Source organism: Oncorhynchus mykiss, chromosome 16 (genome assembly GCF_057628025.1).
Source record: "Oncorhynchus mykiss isolate SJ-2025 chromosome 16, ASM5762802v1, whole genome shotgun sequence".
NCBI lineage: Eukaryota > Metazoa > Chordata > Actinopteri > Salmoniformes > Salmonidae > Oncorhynchus > Oncorhynchus mykiss.
The window spans coordinates 28,582,452-28,596,607 of record NC_143037.1 but is presented as its reverse complement, the minus strand read 5'-3'; the positions used below and the strand labels follow the sequence as shown (position 1 = coordinate 28,596,607).

Below are 14,156 nucleotides of genomic sequence, written 5' to 3'. Positions count from 1 at the left end.
GGTAACGGGCAGGAGCAGGAGAGGCAGCGATGTCAAGATTTCTGGACATGGGAGCAGAATCTGGACTATACAATTTGGGAAGAGATAGACAGGTGGGTGGTTGACCCAGGAAGAGTGCCGGAGCCCGCCTGGGATTCGCTGGAGCAGTGCGAGGAGTGTTACAGGAGAATGGAGTTGGAGAAACAAGCACGGCGGCGCGGTAGGAAGCCCGAGAGTCAGCCCCAAAAATGTATTGGGGGAGGCACACAGGGAGTATGGTGAAGCCAGGTAGGAGACCTGCGCCAACTTCCTGTGCTTACCGGAGAGCAAGAGGGACCGGGCAGGCACCGTGTTATGCTGTGGAGCGCACGGTGTCTCCAGTGCGGGTGTATAGCCTGAATAATCTGAATAATACAACCTAACAATCTAATTAACCATTGCTATGATTCATGAAATGAGCACCACAGTTTCCAGTCCCTTTTTTCCCCCAATAACTTAAGAGGTTTTTCATTCCAGCTCCTCGTATCGGCCGGACTAGAGTGGGCATCGAGCCAGGTAAGGTTGGGCAGGCTCGGTGCTCAAGAGCTCCAATGCACCTGCACGGTCCGGTCTATCCAGTGCCACCTACACGCACCAGCCCTCCGGTGGAAGTCCCCCGCACCAGGCTTCCTGTGCGTGTCCAGGGCCCAGTACTCCCTGTTTCTCCTCCCCGCACTTGCCCTGAGGTGCGTGTCCTCAGCCCAGTACCACCAGTGCCGGCACCACGTATCAGGCCTACAGTGCGCCTCGCCTGTCCAGCGCTGTTAAAGCCTTCCTCCTCTCCAGCGCTGCCAGAGTCTCCCGTCTGTCCAGAGCTGCTAGAGTCTCCTGCCTGTCCAGAGCTGCTAGAGTCTCCTGCCTGTCCAGAGCTGCTAGAGTCTCCCGCCTGTCCAGAGCTGCTAGAGTCTCCCGCTTGTCCAGAGCTGCTAGAGTCTCCCGCCTGTCCAGAGCTGCTAGAGTCTCCCGCCTGTCCAGAGCTGCTAGAGTCTCCCGTCTGTCCTGAGCCGCCAGAGCCGCCAGTCTGCAGGGAGCCGCCAGAGCCGCCAGTCTGCAGGGAGCCGCCAGAGCCGCCAGTCTGCAAGGAGCCGCCAGTCTGCAAGGAGCCGCCAGAGCCGCCAGTATCCGCCAGTCAGCCAGGATCCGCCAGAGCCGCCAGTCAGCCAGGATCCGCCAGATCCGCCAGTCAGCCAGGATCCTCCAGAGCCGCTATTCAGCCAGGATCTGCTAGAGCCGCCATTCAGGCAGGATCTGCCAGAGCCGCTATTCAGCCAGGATCTGCCAGAACCGCCATTCAGCCAGGATCTGCCAGAGCCGCCATAACAGCCAGGATCTGCCAGAGCCGCCATTCAGCCAGGATCTGCCAGAGCCGTGAGTCAGCCAGAAGCTGCCAGAGCCGTCAACCAGCCTGAGCTACCTCTCAGTCCTGAGCTACCCCTCAGTCCTGAGCTACCCTCAGTCCTGAGCTACCCCTCGGTCATGAGCTACCTCTCGGTCATAAGCTACCTCTCAGTCATGAGCTACCTCTCAGTCATGAGCTACCTCTCAGTCATGAGCTACCTCTCAGTCATGAGCTACCTCCTCAGTCATGAGGCACCCCTCAGTCCAGAGGCGCTCCTCAGTCCAGTGGGGCCCTTTGTTAGGGTTCCTAGGCCAAGGTCGGCGGCAAGGGTTGCCACCCAAAGAACGCTAAGGAGGTGGACAAAGACAATGGTGGAGTGGGGTCCACGTCCAGCGCCAGGGCCGCCACCGGAAGAAAGCCGTTACAGCCGTCCTCCCCTCAGCAGCCTCCACTGCAGTCCGGTATAAGGGGAAGGAGTGGACGCTACCACTTATCATTGTCAAAGAAGAGAAGAAAATCAAGCTGAACTGCGGAAACATTAGTCTGAGATATTACAAACCAGTGAGTCAGGCTTCGCTTACAAACATGCTGGAGAAATACAAATAACTTTTCAAAGATGGCTATTGCGAGATACAAAACTTCACGTCAAAATTCAGAGTGCAAGATGGAACCGAGCCTATCTTTCGCAAACGACATGCTCTACCAGTAGAGAAAGAACTGGAGCCCCTACAGAAGAATGAGATAGTCACGAAAGTGGAGGGGTCACAGTCAATCGCTGCATACTACCAGAGGAATATACACTACTGAATGCTTAAAATCTGTTTGCTACTCTAGTCGGTGGGAAGGTTTTCAGTAAGCTGGACCTGTCGTTTGCTTATCAGCAACTGGCCGACCAGAACTAGCTAGACTAGTGGTCACGAATCTCAAAGCCATTCCTTGTTGATGACCAAAAATGTATTTAAAAAAAAAAACAACATTAAAGCTTTGCGTTCCTATTTTTTTGGATTCACGGTTAGTTGAAGGCTTTGAAATCTAATACTCATACTGGATTTTACATTCTGCATCCCTTTTTTGCCTCCCAAGTTTACTATTTTACAAAACAATATGAATCTACGGCATTACTTATACATAGGACAAAAGCTTTCATGTAAAATACTAAATAAAACGAATTATTTGAACATCAATGTGCAGCTAGTGTGGTTACAAAGAAAAAAAGTCTTATTAGTAGGCCCATGACTTGGTTGGGACTCAACCCCTTGTCTATATGTCTCAGAGTTCCTGCTGAGCTATCATTCAACTCTGAAAAAGTTTTTTTCAAACGCCTCTTAATTTCCTCAATCAAAGTTTGTACCAACAGATGTAGCCAGTTGAATATGCATAAAACACATTCTCCAATTGCAACGTCTGCCTATGCCCACACATATTGTCTAAAGAACATTTTAAATTTTGTAAAACCCTCAAGCACCAAGTTAGGCATATGCTACCTAATTTCAAAATAGCCATCATCACTGTCAATCATGAATGATCATTCTTCAGGTTTTACTGAAGACATGTCAAAACTGCATCTCCATGCCAATCATTTGATTGACCTCAATCAGTTTAATGGGAATATGCATTTAGATCTTCTTGAATTACTGTTTTATGAGTGAATTAGAGTGCATGGTGTTAACAAACTATTATACTTTATTGTATTTTGTTTCAATCAAAGCATATCCTGCCTGGAGTTTTGGTGCATGAGAAAATCATCTGTATATTCAGCTTCAGCGAACCATCTTAAAATCTCATTAGAAATTAGACATTTTTGATGTAATAGTAATGTTACATACCTACTCATTAGAAATGTTGGTTGTAATAGTATGTTATATGCCTACTACGCTTTGGTATTATATTCGGTTATGTTAAGTAAAATGCTAATGAATTATTATTTGAATCATTGATTCAGCTTTGATATAACGTTACTAAACGAGCACCATTGTTAGAAGTGATAATATTATATTTGTAATTGGAAATAATAATAATTTCTAATGATAATGAGTATGATTTAGGCTTAGGAAACAGATCTTGATAAGACGTAATTTGAAGCAATTGGAGCGCCGATCGTTTGTTATGGTATTTTCGTGGTAATTAAATACAATTTATTTCGAATGTATCTGCATACATTTTCCAGAAATTGTTTTACTAGCTCCGTTTATTCTCAAATTGAAAAAGTGATGGAGCACAGCAAATCGGCATCGAAAGCTTGTCAACATTAACATATTGTAATGAAACAGCAGGGAGCAGATCTCGAACTCTCGATCTTCGAGCCCGAGGTCCAGCGCGCTATCGACTGTGTCACAAAAGCATGCTCGTGCAGCAGAGTCGATTTCCGCGATTATAAACCCAGGGTCGTTTCAATATTTTGACTATATAGAAACTGCATGGGGCAAAGTTGCCTTCAATGAGGAAACAAAAATAGGCAGAAGGGAGAAATGGTCTGTAAAATAGTTCACAGCAATATTTTTTGAGAATGTTTGGTAATGCTATTCTCATTTAGTAGCTCACCTGTCCCTTATTCAGTGGTGCCTATAGCCTAGTCCTAGGACATCAGATCCTGTGGGCAATCCATCAGGAGCCCTATACTAGAAACAGCCTACTGAACAATGGCACGAAAGTCTACCAATATCAGCTAATACCAGTAGAGGTCGATGTTTGAAAGCAACTCGGAATCGAAAGAACCGAACCCATGTCGAAATCAGTGGGAACTCGCATTTTGCAGCACACGTTTCAAAAAAGCATGTGATCAAAAGAAGCGTCGGACATCATTGATCACGTGGTAATCTTACTTTGAAACAAGCATCAGTACATTATATCGGATCAGTAGTTCTTTGAAAACTGCATCGGAGCTCCGGTATCTATCTATCAAGCGTCCCTTCACGAGCTAGTGTTGACATTCACTGACCGGCTACTACAGCCTGGGATTGTCTTCTCCGAGACGAAACCGTGAGAACCGAGAGGCTTGGTCGTGCGTTGAGAATGGAAAAGCACAAAGGTATGGGCATAATGTATCTAAACTTCTAAAGTGAACCGAGGAAACAACGTGTGAGTCTGTGTTGTTTTTCTAAGCGCCTGGTCCTGTATCCTTCTGAATATTACTCAATATCTTGGATTGTGCAGTCCTTTTGCAGTGTAACGACAGAGTGCAGTTTAACTGCATTTCAACTGCAGTTATTCTGCAATTACTGCGTCCAAAATACCACAGAGTGCAGTTTCAAAACTGCAATCTTTTTGTTTGTAAGGGCAGGAACGCAATCAGATTAGAATGAGATTCCCTTGGTCCGACAGTGTTAACCCACATGAAAAAATACTATAGTATTCACTGTAGTGTTTTTGCGGATTTTTCTGTAGTATCCCATCTAAAGTCTGCAAAAACACTACAGTGAACGCTATTGTTTATTTTAGTATACTGTAGTATTTACAGTTAACTATAGTATAAATACTGTAGTAAACAAACTGTAGTAGTATATACTTTAGTAATTCATGTGTTTTTTTTTCGGATTGTAGTATACTGTAGTATTTACTGTAGTGTTTTTGCAGATTGTAGTAGTATACTGTAGTATTTACTGTAGTGTTTTTGCAGACCCGTATTAGCATACTGTAATGTTTTTTGCAGACCTCACTGTAGTACTTACTATAGTGTTTTTGTTTTATTAACTTTGACACAGAAATGGAGACCTTCTCCAAGACAAAATCTACTGGAGAAATGCTAAAAGAGCAAATTGTCCATAACGGGTAGATGGGTCTAGGCTCTGAACCGATCATTCAGCACTTCTGCTATTTTCTATAACCTGTTGGGGAAACAAAATTGTCTATACATGATATGTAGGCTTCTCACTTATGGGTGGCACACATTGGATATGGGGGAGGGGAATAGGCAGAGTACAGTATATGTAAATTAAATACTGTAGTATTTATATAGTATTTACTACAGTAAAGAAAATGAGTTTTTGCTTACTAGCGTTTTTGCAGACATTTGCAGATAATATTGCAATATTTACTAGTATTCTACTATAGTATTCTACAGTATACTATAAAATTATATAGCAAGTACTACATTTGATCGAGGGATACTACAGTGTGTAGTATAGTATTCTACAGTTTACTAGATACTTCTATAGTAAGTACTGGAGTATTCTATAGTAAACTGTTTTGACAAGTAAATATCTGTCCTGGCCTAATTCTGTTCTCTCTGCTTCCTCTGGGAGGAACAATGTATATGTTTCATCCCTCCATTCCCAACCCTCCATTAATGGTTTCTCTCTCGTAAATAAACACAAGGTCATCCACAGCAGTCACTGGAGATGAATTCCAGTAGCAGCAATTGTTCTCCCAAGATTCCGCAGATTCCTGCGGTTACTTTTCTCTCTGAGAATGTGTGCAGCGGTTAATGCTTTATTATTACTCACTGATAGACCCTGAGACGTGGGTGTTTATGGAATACATTACCACCTTGACTATTATGACTGAATGTAATTGCATTACAGACACAGATCAAGAAAACACACATGGCTTATAAGTTATCTACATAGGATTCGTTTTACTTCAGGACCCCAACCAAAGTAGGATGGTGCTTCATATAATGGCTGTCATCATTAGCGTTAAATTTAGCCCAGTGAGAAATGTTGATTTGAAACTCTCTTCATCAAATGGTTAATTTAGTGCCTCAGACCTAGGCTACAGGTAAAACAAAAGCGGTACTCATCTCGAGGTCCTAGATGCTGTGAAAACCCCTTGTGTATTATTCACATACCTCACTGTGTGGGAGGCATTGGCCTCAGAACAATGTAGTTGTGAGAGTTTTGACGCAGTTCTCTTTCACTTCATTATTTGTCTTCCTCTTGAGAAAACTGAACATCTATGCTATGTGATGTAAGCCAATGTAAGCAGGATTTATATCCATGCACACAACCTACATGTCAAAGGCTGCGTTTAGACAGGCAGCCTAATTCTGATATTTTATTTCCACCAATCACTTCCCATCTTTTCGCGTCAGATCTTTTTCAGAGCTGATCTGATTGGTCAAAAGACCAATTAGTGAAAAAGGCTCATTCAACAAACAACTCATTCAACTAATCAAGGGCTTGGCAGTTAGTTGATTAATTGAATCTGGCATTTTAGTGTTCGGGTAGAACAAAGATGTGCACCTTCTGGTGGATCGAGAAAACCCTCTTTTAGGGCATCTATGTCACCAGGTACGTCATCTAAACCTCAAAGTTATTGGCTGTGTTCAAGAGCATCAAAATCGTGATGTATCATGGGTAAATTGTGACTGACTGACTGACCTACAAATAATATTGAGTAGTTATTTATGATAAAAGGTGATCAGTCAGTCACGACCCGCCTGTAAAGTCAGCTGGAATGTCGAACGTGTCCATTTACATCTGCAATTACCCCGAACATTTTAACACTGGATGGGCTTTGAACCTGTAACCTGCTTTTTGGGGTTTAAGGCTCAGTGGGTTTGCCTGGTGTTGGGATGTAGAGGAGGCTGGCTATAAGTTCTAACTGGGAAAGTGGTGCGTGGGTAATTCAGGAAGCCGAACAGGACTATAAAAATGATGAAAAGAAGGCTCTCTTCCTGCTCAGCAGCGGTAGGGCGCTGAGTTTCTTTGGGGGTTGTGTGTGTGCTGTGTTGCCCTGTGTGTTTCACACATTGAAACATGCTTTTGGGTGATTCCTCGTGTGTGTGTGTGTGTTCGCACGTGGCAAGCGTTTGTACATTCACTCTGCCAAAACAGTACCCAGTTGCAGTCGCTCAAACTTCTCGATAACTTCAAACAGTCTAACCAGGACTTGTGTCGCCTAGGCTGGTGTGCGACCAGTGGAAACGTTGGTTTGACATAGGCTATCCAATCTCTGGGGTTAGTTAGGGACAGTCAATAAATTACACAATATAAATGGGACAATATCTTCATGTTGCACATATTTTAGTTGTCTCATTAAATGCTTTAAATATTTGTATATGAATTGTTATAGTTGGTTTGAATTTTTTTGCGCCATTGAGGCAATCTCCATTTTGGAGTAGTCAATTTTTCTTTTTGTTTCGACTTTTCTTTCTTTATTTATTTCTGCATGCCTGCCTTTATTTAACCAGGAAATGCCCATTGAGACCCAGAGTTTATTTTTCAAGGGAAACCTGGCCAAGGCAGCAGCAACAATCAATACATTACATAATTAAAACATACAACATGTTAAATAAAACATTACACTCCTCCGTAACAGAGTCTCCCATCAATATTTTTTCTTAATTCAGTGGCACTAACATATCTAGATGAAGCATGGATTGTAGACTATTCCATGCCTCTGGTGCACGAGAAGAGAAGGCAGTCTTGCCTAATACTGTGAATGTCCTTGGGACTTTAAGTAGCAACCACCTAGCAGACTGGGTATGGTAACTGCTGGTTGTGAAGGAGACCAGACTACAAAGGTAAAGAGGGAGTTTACCCAAAAGGGCTTTGTAGATGAACACATACAAATGTATCTTTCTGTGCATATAAAGTGAGGTCCAACCTACCATTTGGTACAAGGTGCAATGGTGGGTGAGTGACTTGGCACTTGTAATAAAGCGCAAGGATGCATGATAAACAGAGTCCAGTCTCTGTAAGACAGAGGAGGCTGCATGCATATACAACACGTCACCATAATCAATTACAGAGAGAAAAGTGGCCTGCACAAGCTTCTTTCTAGATATAAGCGGGAAGCAAGGCTTATTACGAAAATAAAAACCCAATTTCAATTTAAGCTTTGTCACAAGATTATCCACATGAACTTTAAAGGACAACTTGTCATCCAACCAAATCCCTAGGTATTTGTAGGATGAAACTTTTTTTCAATGGATAAGCCACCAGATGTGACAATGCTAACCTTCTCTGGCAGAGTTCTAGCTGTGGTAAAGGTTATGAATTTAGTTTTTTGTACATTCAGGACCATTTTGGGACCATAAAGGGAGGCTTGCAGTGACTGAAAAGCAGTCTGGAGCTCTTCAACAGCCTGAACCAGAGAAGGAGCACATGAATATATGACAGTATCATCTGCATATAGATGTACATTTGCTGGTTGCATCCCATTTCCCAAATCATGAATAAAAATTTAGAACAACACTGGAGCTAAAATGGAACTCTGGGGCACACCTACAGTGCCTTGCGAAAGTATTCGGCCCCCTTGAACTTTGCGACCTTTTGCCACATTTCAGGCTTCAAACATAAAGATATAAAACTGTATTTTTTTGTGAAGAATCAACAACAAGTGGGACACAATCATGAAGTGGAACGACATTTATTGGATATTTCAAACTTTTTTAACAAATCAAAAACTGAAAAATTGGGCGTGCAAAATTATTCAGCCCCCTTAAGTTAATACTTTGTAGTGCCACCTTTTGCTGCGATGACAGCTGTAAGTCGCTTGGGGTATGTCTCTATCAGTTTTGCACATCGAGAGACTGACATTTTTTCCCATTCCTCCTTGCAAAACAGCTCGAGCTCAGTGAGGTTGGATGGAGAGCATTTGTGAACAGCAGTTTTCAGTTCTTTCCACAGATTCTCGATTGGATTCAGGTCTGGACTTTGACTTGGCCATTCTAACACCTGGATATGTTTATTTTTGAACCATTCCATTGTAGATTTTGCTTTATGTTTTGGATCATTGTCTTGTTGGAAAACAAATCTCCGTCCCAGTCTCAGGTCTTTTGCAGACTCCATCAGGTTCTTCCAGAATGGTCCTGTATTTGGCTCCATCCATCTTCCCATCAATTTTAACCATCTTCCCTGTCCCTGCTGAATAAAAGCAGGCCCAAACCATGATGCTGCCACCACCATGTTTGACAGTGGGTTCAGTGTGATGAGCTGTGTTCAGTGTGTTCAGTGTGATGAGCTGTGTTGCTTTTACGCCAAACATAACGTTTTGCATTGTTGCCAAAAAGTTCAATTTTGGTTTCATCTGACCAGAGCACCTTCTTCCACATGTTTGGTGTGTCTCCCAGGTGGCTTGTGGCAAACTTTAAACAACACTTTTTATGGATATCTTTAAGAAATGGCTTTCTTCTTGCCACTCTTCCATAAAGGCCAGATTTGTGCAATATACGACTGATTGTTGTCCTATGGACAGAGTCTCCCACCTCAGCTGTAGATCTCTGCAGTTCATCCAGAGTGATCATGGGCCTCTTGGCTGCATCTTTGATCAGTCTTCTCCTTGTATGAGCTGAAAGTTTAGAGTAAGGGACAGGTCTTGGTAGATTTGCAGTGGTCTGATACTCCTTCCATTTCAATATTATCGCTTGCACAGTGCTCCTTGGGATGTTTAAAGCTTGGGAAATATTTTTGTATCCAAATCCGGCTTTAAACTTCTTCACAACAGTATCTCGGACCTGCCTGGTGTGTTCCTTGTTCTTCATGATGCTCTCTGCGCTTTTAACGGACCTCTGAGACTATCACAGTGCAGGTGTATTTTTACAGAGACTTGATTACACACAGGTGGATTGTATTTATCATCATTAGTAATTTAGGTCAAAATTGGATCATTCAGCGATCCTCACTGAACTTCTGGAGAGAGTTTGCTGCACTGAAAGTAAAGGGGCTGAATAACTTTGCACGCCCAATTTTTCAGTTTTTGATTTGTTAAAAAAGTTTGAAATATCCAATAAATGTCGTTCCACTTCATGATTGTGTCCCACATGTTGTTGATTCTTCACAAAAATATACAGTTTTATATCTTTATGTTTGAAGCCTGAAATGTGGCAAAAGGTTGCAAAGTTCAAGGGGGCCGAATACTTTCGCAAGGCACTGTATATTAACCTCAAGAAAGCTAGTCTTGTGATTGTCAGTATATACACATTGTGTTCTGTCAAAGATCATTCCTAAACCAATTTACTGCCCCTTCACTGAGACCAATGTTTCTGAGTCTAGCTAGCAACAATTCATGGTGAACTGAATCAAAGGCCTTTGATAAATCCACAAACAGTGAGCACAATGTTGCTTTTTATCAAGTGCATTAATAATGTCATTTTCCACTGCCATAGCTGCAGTTGTGGTGCTGTTCCCCGATCTAAAGCCAGACTGAATCCCGCTCAGTATGTTCTTTTCAATTAATACGTTTTGAGTTCACTAGGGATTAATAGACTTTGGCCAGGATAGGGAGTTTGGCGATAGTTATTCACATCTGAGGGATCTCCTCCCTTTAGCAGTGGGAGGACATTAGCTGATTTCCAAATGCTGGGTATGGAATTGGTCAAGAGCCTCAAGTTGAAATTGTGAGCCACAGGTTCAGTAATAATGCCAGCTGTGATAGGTAGGGGTCCAGGTTGTTTGGACCTGCAGACGTTTCAGTGTCTACTGCCTTTAGTGCTTTATAGACATCCGTTTAAGAAACAGGCTCAAAGTTAAAATGGTTCACATGAGGGCCTATATCATAGTTGACTGTAGCCGAGTTTACATTAGAGGCCTGGGCCCCACCATTATTAAAAACTGAACCAGCAGATATGAAGTGCTTATTAAAAACCTCTACAATATTGGCTTTATCTTTCACTTCATTGGAGTCCATCATTAAATGGCCAGGAAGGCCAGAGAATACATTAGAACCTGATACTGATTTGATTAGCTTCCAGAACTTGGTAGGGTTGTTTAGGTTCTCTGTGACTGCTTTTAAATAGTAATCTGATTTGGACTTCCTGATCAAACCTGTGCATTTGTTTCTTAGCACTGTGAAGGAGGCCCAGTCAACAGGAGCCTTTGTATGTCTAGCTTGAGCCCAATATATATTTATCTTTCTAATTAATTCTGCCAAGTTATCTGAAAACCAGGGATTGTCCCTTCCACCGATTCTACATTTCTTCACAGGGGCATGCTTATCACAAATGGACACAAATTTCCTATAAAAATAGTCCCAGGCAGTGTCAACATCGGGAATCAGACTTACTCTGTCAATATTATGGTGCAGATCATGTAAGAATGCTTGCTCATCAAACTGTCTAAAATGTATTTAAAAAATATAACGGGGTTTTGGTCATTTTTGTATTTCTAACACAAGCAATTGCACAGTGATCACTGACATCATTACAGAATATCCCAGTCGATGTGTATTTGTGAGGGGTATTCATTAGAATAATGTCCAATAGAGTTGATTTGTTTCTGTGCTCTTGGATTCGGTCTTGTCGGCACATTAATTAATTGAGTGAGATTCAGAGAGTCATACAGTTTTCAAAAGAGTCCGATACAGATGTAAGCATGTCCCAGATCAAATCTCCTAAAATAACAAATTCAGAGTCATTTAACTTGTGCAGGACATCAGAAAGAGAGCTTGGTGCGTCTCCCGAAGCCGAGGGCGGTCTGTAGCAGCCGACTACAGTGGTGTGGGAGTCCTTATATACGTTCACTTTATTGGCTGATCTCTCCTGATGACCAGGTTGGACATGACTCCAACAGGGTCACTATATGACCCAACCCAAGGAAAACTGTTAAGGGACCTTTCATTCAGTGAGTGACATTCCATTTTTTTCTTATAATCTCGCAAATCTCCTTTTTGGACAAGACGGACTTTATGACCAAAATTATCCTATTTACACTTTGTAGTCAATTTGACACATTAAATGTTCTCCTTTTCAACACCAATAGATAGTATTTATGAGTAAAACGTTTTTTAAAATAGTTTGGAGGCCTTTACGCACAAAATAAAGCATACAGTGGTTTGATTCATCCTGAAAATAGCCATATTCAATTGTTCAAGCTATGAAATATTGGAAAGTGAGAAAAGTGTACAGTAGGGGTTGAACAGATTTCCTTTAAATGTACCCTAATAATACTCACTAATCATGGAACTGTGATAACAACAGTCCAGTCATTGTGAACCGTGCGCCAGGCTCCAGGTTTAAAACATTCTCGAAACTATAAATCAACTCGGTAGGTTTGGCGATATATTTTCATTTGCACATGGCTATAGAATTCTATAGCTTGGGTCTACAATTTTCATCCCTGCCAGTTATAAGGTCAGCATTTCATAAACTTCATTTTGGAAAAGGTGATATGTTTCAGTTTACTGCCATATGACTAATTTCACATTTGTCTCCAGCGATCATGAGATAAAATAGATCAAAAACAATTGTCATTTATGTTTACAAACCCCTTATCCAAATGGCTTACTCATTTACCTAGCTCTTATTAATAGCTTTTATCAATTTGTAAATTACAGTGCATGGAGAATTTTTATTGGATAAAATAAAGTACATGTTGTTCCACTTGGAACCGACAGGTTGCTCGACTTTATTCATTGTTTCATCACGCATAAAGGTGGTGTCATTCTGAGGGAATTAAGACATGGTCAGAGTCCAGAATGTGTAGACACACCTCTGCCACACCTACAATTCTTTGATCTCCCTCCCAAACAAATGCAAGGAATATGAGGTTAAACTGGGATATGAGGTTGTGCGGCGCACAATTGGCCCAGCATTGTCCGTGTTAAGGGAGGGTTTGGCAGGGGTAGGCCGCCATTGTAAAATAAGAATTTGTTCTTAACCGACTTTCCTAGTTAAATGAAAGTTAAAAAAAACAAAACTTTTGAGCCTATGTTAAAAGTGTTAGAAATGTGTTCATATGCTTACCCTGTCCCAATGCTCAATTTACTCCATATTTTGTTAGAAAGAATTAGGCTTGGGCCTGGGTATTTGGGAAAAGCCACTGGATGGTTTTTCAATACCATCAAAACTATTTATTTGAAGTTTTTCAATAAATTCTTATATTTGTAGCTACTTTTTAAGTTAATACCTGCAGTCAACTTGCACAATACGTTAGGAGATAAAGCAGATTGCATTCTTCATTTCAACTGTCACATTATTGGACATTATGAAGCTTAACGTAGTTCACCAGAACAGTTGAGCCTCATACAAATGTGTTTGTTTGTAAATGTTCTATATCTATCTGTTGTGCAGTTACACTTGTATGTAATTCACAAGCAAATATTTGCCGTCAGATATCTTATGTCTTTTTGTCAGAAGTCAAAGAGCTCTGGATGAGTTATCTGTACAGTTGCCATTTTTTCCCTGTGCTTCCTAAAAAAAAAATTCTCATCCGTTCTTCTTCCCGCTTCGTGTACACATGCTGCTCTTTCTTCAGAAAAGCATGCATCAAAACTTTGATCATTTGCACAGTTTCTCTCATTCACTTTGGCTTGTAAATATCCACACTCACTGAACATGACATTCAGTAGCTACTAGCTATGCTTGTATAACTTTAGGAGCTGGGTTTGCCTGTCTTTGCAATTAGTTTATTTTTGTTTTCGTTCGTTAGCATTTAGCTGACACGGTCTATGTGGTTTTGCTATTATTTTGTGCTAATTTTGTTAGCATTCTGGTGCATTTTAGCACCCCTTTGTGTGCTATGCCGGTAATACCGTACATCCCAGGATGAGGGAAGGACGGAATGACAATATGAAAATCTGGATACCGCCCAAACCTAGAAAGAATACTATATGTCCCATGACGTACTGATGCTGAATGTGAAAAATGGCTCAACATACCCCACTCTCCCCTACAGACAAAATCGGCATTGTAGGCAATCAAACCTAATCATTGCACATCCTGCAAATCACAAGCAGAGGTCGACCATTTGTAATCCATTTTAACATTCACTCTGTTGGTAATGCTTACAAATTGGATCATAACTCTAAAAGTAACGGAGATCCCACTCTGAAACTTTGATATGCCTGAAGAGTAGATTATTTTCAACAATATGTAACGACCCTGGGTTTATAAGCGCAGAAATCGACTCTGCCGTACGAG

General features: G+C 41.6%; 1 protein-coding gene across 5 annotated transcripts in view; it reads left to right on the top strand.

Moving 5' to 3' along the window:
• Window positions 1–4,043: 4,043 nt before the first annotated feature.
• The window catches only part of afap1l2 (actin filament associated protein 1 like 2), a 144,856-nt gene continuing 134,743 nt past the window's right edge, over window positions 4,044–14,156 (top strand). For 4 of the 5 annotated variants that reach the window (XR_016487211.1, XR_016487210.1, XM_090202530.1 and 1 more), the window contains exon 1: window positions 4,044–4,385. Coding sequence is in view for 3 of the 5 variants with exons in the window: in XM_090202530.1 (XP_090058656.1) it covers window positions 4,370–4,385 (16 nt within the window). In the remaining 2 variants the exon portion in view is untranslated. The remainder of the gene's footprint in view (window positions 4,386–14,156) is intronic. The other variant, XM_090202529.1, reaches the window with a different exon arrangement.